Consider the following 9,700-nt stretch of genomic DNA (forward strand, 5'->3'; position numbering starts at 1 on the left):
GATGACTTTGGTAGTTGATACGCTGGAGCTTCTTCTTCCTGTTATAGCAGTGATCCTCAAATCTGGCTCGCGAGTTTCCTGCAGAGTTTAGCGCAGACTCCAATTAAACACACCTGCCTGTGATTTACTAATGATCCTAAAGACACTGATTAGCAAACTCATGCGTGTTTGATTATGGTTAGAGCTAAACTTCGCAGGAAAGTGGATCTCGCGAGCCAGATTTGAGGATCACTGTAGGCTTGTTCGACTTCATGCAGTTTTGCGCAAACCGATCGTCGGCTGACTTGAAGCAGTGCATGCCGGTTAGAAATTTTGTCCGACTTGATACAGCGCTGACGCCACGTGACTGTGACGTGTGCCGTCAAAGTACCACGAGAGCGATTCGAGAGTAGCCGGAGAACTCAGCCAGCGCAGCTTCTGAAGAGCGGCTGCACCAGAGCCATATAGAGAGAGAGTTGCGACAACGGAAGTTCGAAATGTTTGGTTGTCACGTGATTCGTGTAGACTTCAAATAGTTCCAGGAAGTGCTTTGGCGGCCATTCAAACTGATAGAGTAGAGGGACAGAACTGCGATTTCTGGTAATAAGGAGTCAATAAATGCATTTATTTTATATATTTATACAACACACTGACATATGTACGTAGCATGAGTATGTAGTTACAGCGATGTTGTTTTTAAAATATCAAATCGGGTAATATTTGAGGATTAGTGTTCAATTACCGTTATTTTAAAAACGTATTTCAGGCTAACCTTAAGTTTTATAAACACGGGTTCCTGTTGCCTTTTTACGTTACATATTGTCCTTTTTTTCACTGATCTCATGTTAACTCATGTCATATTGATGACTTTCAGGTAGTACAGAGACAGGCTGGTGACAGGTGATTTTCAGCTCGCACCGCACTATGGGCCAATTAACTGTTAGCAGCAGTAATTAGCATGTTAAATAAATGTAAAATGAAGCTTATAATTTATAATTCTTACAATTACATATAGTAATATAATTATGTATTATACATAATATACCTATTATATCTAGTATAATTCTTACAATACTTATTCATGTACACAATATATTCAGGTTTAAAACAACTTAAGCATACTCGTATATAAACATGTACACTGCCATTCAAAAGTAATGATGCTGAAAATTCAGGTTGGCATCACAGGAGTATATTCCATTTTAAAATAGAAAACAGTTATTTTAAATTGTAATTATACAATTAACTATTTACAGCAATTCATTAATACATTTCTAATAAATGTAATAGCATGACAAGCATTTTGTATGTGTCCTTTCTTTCATGTTGTCCTTGCATAGTCTCCACCGTGGTTTACTGTGCTGCATGGGGATGCTCCACTCAGTCAGAGAAAGGTGTGCGAATGTATGGCTTCCCTGCTGACATAGAGAGGAGAAAATAATGGTTGGCTCAAGTCAGCAGGAGCAATCTAAATACAAATAAAAATTACAACAACAAAAAATTGTTAGGTAATTATACTTAAATTTATTTGCACTTTTTTACATTGACAATGTTTTACTAGAAATAAGGAACAAGCAAAGCCTTGCAAAACCCAGGGAGCTGAGACTCAGGGTGAGACATTGCAGGGAGTCATCAGTGTTACCTATAACTGTGCATTTAACCACCATGTGATATGTACTGTATGTGGGTAGACAAAAAAAAAGGTGTGTGTGTAAACTAAACTGAAGTCAGTATGCAGACAAATTGCGGCAAAGCAATTTGTCATGACCAAAAAATTCAAGAGTAGGCTGAGACCAGATGCTATTCCCACAATCTTTGTACATTGTCCTGTGGTCAAAAAGAGGAGGGCCCTGCTCCACGATGCACCCCTAGACCTGTGAACATACAAGAAAGGGCTACTGATTACAGCTATGTAATTTCATGTGATTCATATATAATAAGTACAAACTCGTACTAGTAAAGTGATGTGATATTTTCAATATTTAAAATTAGCAAAACCATGTATTCTACCTCGATCAGTTTCAAAGGTTGAGGAAAAAAGAACGAGGACACTCAGAGAAGGGAAAGTGAGAGTGAAGGAAAAGGACATGGCTAGAGAGGAGAGACAGGGACAGGTGACACAGCCCAGTCAACCAGCAGCAAGTCAGTCAGCAGCCAGTCAGCATTCCAGTGAACCATCAGTCAGTTACCTGGGTCTATTAAAAAAAATGTAAGAGACCAGAAAAAAAAAAAAAAAAAAAAAATCAAACAATGCAAAGGCAGCACTAAGAAAAATAATGAAAATTCAGCTATCAAAAAAAAGGTCCCCTCAGCTCTCCTGACCTGCATCCTCACTGATGCTCCATCACAGAACAGTTCAGAGGCACCACTAATCCTCCACCCACCAGAACCCACAGAATGTTACAGTATGTTACTTTTATACACTAACAAGTTTAAGTATATAATACAGTATTATTATATAATATAGACAGGTAATAGTAAATGAATCACAATGACTAAAAACACTCCACCCATGTTTTTGCAAACTCAATTCACTCTAAATGTATATCAATAGGGTGCATTTTATTATTAAGTAATTTAATACGTGTAATAAGGAACAAACTTTATAACCTCATTTTTACCACTTCCACTCACCGCTGTCACACGTTATATTGAACTAACGTAATAGGCTATGTAACGTTAAGTAACTTTCCCCACCCTGCAAAAAAAATATGTTTATACTCCTTTTTTTCTAATTGCAAACACGATGGATGAAACTGAATTATGAGAACAGATTTTACAATTATTAGGGTGTTCGTTACTAACTTCATTCAGCTCCAATCCTAGCCTAATCTGTTAGTTATCTGATAACAAACCTTAAATCTACTCATTTAATGAGTGATAATCTACTAGAAGGTTTTAATTTGCAATTTATTGTTACTAAGGTGTACTGATAATATTCAATCTTATTTTTTAAACGTCTTACCTGTTAAAAGTGCGTCGCGAACGGTTTGTTCTGCTGCATCTCTACGGCGCGGCATCGGTTTGCTGCTACTTCCGGGAACTATTTAGAGGCTCCACGAGCCGCCATTGCTGTAAAAAAAGCGTTCCATTGGAGTCAATGGAGTTGTCGCAACTCTCACTCTATATGGCTCTGGGCTGCACAGGTTCTGATGACGACACAACTGATCCACGATTGGCTGGATTCACTGATGACACCGATGACGTGCGTTTCAAGTTTATTGCGAGTCGGCTTCAGTTTCAGAAATTCTCATATGGACTTTAAAAACAGTTCAATACGTTTTTATGTCGTCTTCATCTTATAAATCATATTTATTAAATATTGTTTTACTGTATTTACTTTATTGTTAATATAAAGTTTGTGTATGTTTATTTTGCATGACTTTCTTTTTTATACAGACCTTTTACAGTATTCAGCAGCATAACCTATTCAAATGAGCATTTTTAAGAACTAAAATGTTAATCTAAAAAGCATACAATCTAATGTGGTCATAAATGCTCCTATACAAATGATACATAATACATTATGTTCCTCCATTTGTTTGGTTTCTTCATATTCTCTAGTTTATTTAGCTGTGTTTATACTTCACCTGCATGTGGTTAGCAAACTGCTAACAACTTGCTGTAACTTCAACTTGACAACACTGTTCACTTTCAAATAGTTGGTCTAAATCACAATATAAATCCAACAGAATTGTGTTTTTCTGTATATGAAAATCAGTGGTGTTATGTTTAAAATGTTAAAAAGCTCAGCAGGAGGGCACTGTAAATCTTGTTGCTGAAACCTTCTTGAAAAACACATACCCACCAGGGAATTTTTTTATAGGTTACTTTTATCATTTTGTATAAGCAGAAACACCCATGTCATACTGATAAAGTATATATCCAATATGGTATCTTGTTTTGGAAGGCACCCTTCCAAAACACCACTTTTTTTTTTTTTTTTTTTCAAAACACCACTTATACACACATTTAAACGCGATCAAGTAAGCAATCGCCACGTGATCTGCCATGACTGACGTAATTGCAGCAAACTACGGGAGCCACAACGTGTCCGGCTTCATATCTCCGTTTTCAGCTCCTCCCCACCTGCACGCGGCTACTCTCGCCGATCGGTTGCATCCAGCCGCAGCCGATGTCGAACACACCTTGTGTTATAGCGTCCTGTGTTTCACACTGCGCATGCGCAGAACGCCTACATGCAATGCAGCGAAAATTACAGCTGTTTGGGAAAGCATATGCATTTTTACTTGGTTTTACTGGCACTTGAAGCCTTCAGAACGTGAAAATATCGATCCTAAAGTATTGTGGCAGAGCAAATGACCACCTCCCAAAAACAAGAGTGCCCAGAGTGCTGCTTATGTGATTGTGGCGCATGTTTTTGTTTCTGAGTTCATTCTTTCGAGTTTCTCTATCCATAATTTCATAGATATGTGGCTATATTTAACCACTGGTTCACCTAAAACTCTTACACTATCTGTAGTTAAATGGCATGGTTTGATATAGTGCTCAGGTAAATTTGATCTAAGTAAATGTTAAACTTTTGAAATTCAGAAAAAAAGAACTACATGATGAAACAATACATGAAAATTATGTATCTGTGTCCTGTTATTTATCTTTTGGTATGCATTTCAGAAAAAAATTGGTTAGGATTCAGGTGTAGTGGCAAATAGTGATTAATCATGATTAATCCACTGAAAATTCTGATTAATTTGATAAAAAAAAAATATATATATATATATATATATATTTATTTTTTTTATTTTTATTTTTTTTCTCCGTTTAGTACTGGCCTTCGTAAGCAACAAGAAGATACTTGCATGTTTCCTGGAACACAAATCAAGTAGAATTTGCCTTGATCTTCAAATTCCAAAAGTTTTCACCCCACAGCTCTTAATGCATCTTTATTTCCTTCTGGAGCATCAGTGAATGTTTGAACCATTTTTAATAGTTGTGTTTGAGTCCCTCACATTTCCTCAGTGTGAAAAGATCCATCTCAAAATCTTACAGTCACTGCTGGAAAGGGTTCAAATATGCAAAGATGCTGGAAAAGGAGCTGGAGGATTTTTCTGAAGAACGCTGCTCAGTTTAACTGTTCGGATCAAACAAGGGACTCATGAACAACCATCACAAAACAAAAAGACAGTCGAGGATCATCAGGTGACCACACACAGTACTAAGAACTGAGGGTTCCCAAACTTTTGAATGGGGTAATTTTAATAATTTCAGCATTTTTTTTTGTCTTGTGGACTAAATGTAAACATTTTATGTACAATATCTTACTCAGTGCTAAATAAAAAATAACATGCATTTAGTGTGATCTCTCTTATTTTTTGAAAATGTTCACATTTTCACAGATTCTGCCAGGGGTGCCCAAACTTTCAAACACCAGAAAAACACCACACCTTTTGAGTTGAAAAATGTTTAAACATCCCTTTAAATTCAGTGTTCAGGTAGTTCAGCTTCTTAACATTAATTTTATTTGGTCCATTTTTAATAGTTAGGCTATAATCAAAAGATTTTGTTTGTTAAAGTAAAGCCACCAAGTGGCCAATTGCTGACAAGATTATTTATAATGAACAAAGCATTTATTACCACTGATTCAGAACTAGATGTGATTTATTTTCAGTTCTCATTCCCCTTGGCAATTATTTCTGACATGAAAACATAAAAAAAAAAAAAAAAAAAAGACAACAGTAAAACATAAGGCATTTTTGTTTAATGCTTACAAGCAGGTGTCAACATTGAAGGAATGCTTGGTTGTGCACTGTATATTTCACATACTTAAGGCACTGCCCTGACCTACAACAAGAAAAAGAAAAAAGAAACCGGAAACATACGCACACAGTACCAAACATCTACAAAAGCACCAGTTCAACAATTAAAGGCCCAGTCTGATGAATATAGGTTGTGAAGATAGCATTAACAAACAGCTTTTAAAGAGTAAAGTTTTACTATTAATTACTATTAATAGTAATAGTACTATTAATTTTACTATTCCTAAATTAAGGTGCGATCCACTGATATATAATAGAGAACGTGTGTGTATATATATATATATAGATAGATAGATAGATCGATCAGTGGTGCGATCACATTTATCGTTCTAAAGCGAATTTTCGCGGGCGAAATCCAAGTCCACGTGATGGGGAATTTCACTTGAGGGCAAACCATTTCCCACACACAGATTAGCCACTCAGACCAGAAAGTGGCGAAAATTTGGTTTAAAACTGATTTCTGTGTAAACATACATCCCTACACTACTAACAATTAATTTATTATTTATGATTTCTTTTGCCCATGAAATTTCGCTAATAACGTCGCGACCGCCCCTGTACAGAAGATTGCTGCAGTTTAACGCTAGACCAGCAGCACGTGTTTCTAGCATCAGTTCAACAAGAACACAACGAGGACAAAGTAAACCTACATGATCTAACCGGACTCTTGAGTGTCTTTACAAATTTAAAACCTGACTCTAAAAATATATCAGAGTAAAAGAAAATGTTATATTAGATTAAGGTTTAGTAATACATATTTACACATTAGCAAGTGTTTGCTATGCAGAGCTTCTGTACAAATTTAAATATTTAAAAGACCATTTAAATTAATACATTTTATCTTCAGTCACTGTTTGTTCTCCACCTACCCAGTTTTGCACTCATATTACAAACAACCTGGGCTTTACTTTAACTCTCTTTATCTCAGCCTTGGACTTCCACCTCTGGGCACGGTTCTCTGAGAACCATAAAAAGCATTCATTTTATCTCAAAGAGGAGGAACGCCAATTTTGACTTGTTTAACAAAAATGAAATTAAAGTGAAGGTTGAGGAAGAACTCTTCATCTAAAGATTTTATTTCTATTTTTGACACTCCCTGACTTTCCCACAGTATCATCTGTGGCAATCATGGATTCTGGGAAGGGCTCTGTGATCATTCACCAGCAAGTAACCTGAATCCTCCTTTTTGCGATAAATATCGAAACAACAGGGCTACGCGGTGATACCGTATGAACAAATACATATAGTGCCTGCACCTGACCAAAGCACCACATGGGGACAGAAATCCTTTTAACAAAGAAAACAAATAGGTTTAGGCTTTAAATAGGTGATGGTGAAAGAGACCGTTACAGTCGATGACCGTTCAAGGTCTGATTGGCTGTTGTCGATACTGACGTCTTGAAGAAATTATGCTCTTTCAGTTTCAAGTGCTCAGGCAGGTCCAGCTTCATCTCGGCCTCCTCAATGTCACTATGAATCGCTGCTATCAGCTCGTCTGTGAGGAAGACACAACCGTGAGTTTGTTACAGAATGAGTGTGTCTGTGTGGGTGAGATCATGTGATGTGGGAGAGAGTTCAGCTCAATGTCTTACCAAGTGATTTGAATCCTCTCTCAGGGCGAATGTAGCCAACCATGGCCACACTCAATATCTGACCATAGAAATCCTCCTTAAAAGTGTGGATCACATGTGTTTCCTGTTAGATAAATGTTTGATATCAGACATGAGACATACAAATCAACTCTAACACTATTAAATAAGACCATTTGATGAATGCAACGATATCAGCTGTTTAGCTTTTAGATGGTTGCACTCTAGAAATACAGATATGGACGCACTATGGACTTCTTTGTGTTTTTGTAGTAAGGGTTCCAGCCGATGCTCATCACCATCTTGTGAATATCTCCATTATCCACGCGTGCCCATCCGTAGTAGATTCCTGTGCTAATGTCAGCGGGGAGATTGTCCACAACCGACTCTGGGAAGTTTGCTGGGATGGGAATGGAAAAGAAAACATTAGCTCTACTGGCTTTGTGTTGCTTTCTTTAATCAGAATATATGTGTGTGTGTGTGTGTGTGTTTACATTTGAGACCTGATCTCTTCAGATGTACAAAAACTTAAAGCAAGAGATAATATACAGCCATTTAGAAGAAGTGCAAGTTCTTGAAAATATACAAAAATGTGATCACGAATACCAGTATCAGCAGAAGGATTCAGGCATCACTAGTGTCAATATAAAACATGACACGAGAGACACAGAAGTAGTGTTGCCATGGGCTGTGCTGAAATATCCAATCTGGTGATAAGAGTACAGCATTTGGCTTCCAGAAGTAAAAACCCCATTCATTTTCTCCATAGGGGAACAGTACTGTTCCAGACAGACTATTAGGGTTGTTAATCAATGGTATATTTTTTGTTGAAGCTATCAACTGCACATTTCTTGTGGAAAAACTACATTTACAAATATTTGTACACTTAATATGCATATTTTGCAATAAACCCACAATATATTGTTTATCCCCATCTCTATAAAATGTACATCTTTAAATCTTTTTTTTTTTTAACCGGTCATTTACAATGATTCATTAAAGCGTTTAAGTACAAATCTTTGTACTTTAGCCATTTTGTCAAATTTTCAAGTACCTTTTGCTTCAAATCAAAGTTTGTAATTTTAAGATTCACCTCGTAGCAGGTTAGTATGGTTCACTTCTATAAACTCTCTATGGGAAAAATGAATGGGGAACCAAGGCCACTGAAAAATGGGCGGGCCCTGTTACACGGAGCGTCGTGTCTGGCCAATCAGAATAAAGCAGTTTACAGAAGCATGTAGTAAGACATAGTTATATATTAATTTATCCAGAGCTTCAGTTTAAAGATATCATTCATTACAAGAGTGTGGTGTTTAACTGAATATTAAATTAAAGCGGTTTAATTTCAAGCATGATTCAAACTTCATAATACTTTACTTGTATGACATCCAAAGGAACTGATCACTTATTGAGTGTAAAGAAAGTCAAATAATTAACAACCTGTTTTAATACTTAAATGATTACTTCGCCCGTGAGGTTAATCAGAATGTAACGTTATCTCAGTCACAGTATAATTTTAATCGGGTCCTTTTATTTAACAAAAGTGAATAATATCTAACGTACTGACACACAGTCATGTCTCTTCCTCTTTCTCTCCCACAGAAAGAAGTTCCAGTAAATGTTCTCAGAACTGGTCTCTGTGGATCAACGCTAGCTATTTCTTTTCTCGGTAGTCTCACCTGTTGGGATGCCCAGGTCTTTGCTTCCACGGCCGAATCCGCGGACCACCTGTCCCCGGCAGAAATACGGTAAACTCCTCATGTCGACGCGTCTCCCGGTGTTTCCCGGACAGTGACCTGCTGATTCTAGACACTTCTCTCGTATCTAATGCGCCCGTTTACACAGGAAATGGCAGCTTTATAGCGAGGAGCCTTTAGGTTTCGATCCCAGCTGTCGTGACTCTTGGATTGAAACGAAGAGGTGATATAACCGGTCTGTACCGTGAACGGCGGGTCAACTGTGTGTCGCACTCATTATCATCACACAGCAACGGCTCTGGATTTTCCCAACGACCTTCGCTGACGTATTTCCCTTAGCATAAATTCAAAATAAAAGTTCTAAAAAAAATTACTAAAACAAATAGAAAAGCAAATTTAAACCAATCATTCGTATTTTGTGTACAATTTAATAATTCATCTAGTACGATTTAAGTGAGATGACAAAAATATAATTCGATTTTTTTGGTCCGTTCGTAAACGATGGAAGGAATAATAAAGTAAAACCCCACAGAGCTTCCCAACTCATGCTGCCTGTCGTCATGTGACAAAAATGTGTATAAAAGGTCAGATGTCTTGATTTTTCAATACATTTATTTACTTTATATTCACGTTCTATTACATTCTATAAAATATTAAA

At 36.9% G+C, this 9,700-nt stretch overlaps 1 protein-coding gene across 1 annotated transcript; it reads right to left on the bottom strand.

The window, feature by feature from the left end:
- Positions 1 to 5,678: 5,678 nt before the first annotated feature.
- On the bottom strand, positions 5,679 to 9,371 carry LOC113107356 (riboflavin kinase-like). Its single transcript, XM_026269802.1, has 4 exons — positions 9,025 to 9,371; positions 7,594 to 7,745; positions 7,349 to 7,451; positions 5,679 to 7,251 (listed from the first exon to the last, which is right to left on the bottom strand). The coding sequence occupies exons 1-4, from the start codon at positions 9,104 to 9,106 to the stop codon at positions 7,103 to 7,105; spliced, it is 486 nt and encodes a 161-aa protein (XP_026125587.1). The 5' UTR covers positions 9,107 to 9,371; the 3' UTR covers positions 5,679 to 7,102.
- Positions 9,372 to 9,700: the final 329 nt, after the last annotated feature.

Source organism: Carassius auratus, chromosome 8, assembly GCF_003368295.1.
Source record: "Carassius auratus strain Wakin chromosome 8, ASM336829v1, whole genome shotgun sequence".
In the NCBI taxonomy this organism is placed as follows: domain Eukaryota; kingdom Metazoa; phylum Chordata; class Actinopteri; order Cypriniformes; family Cyprinidae; genus Carassius; species Carassius auratus.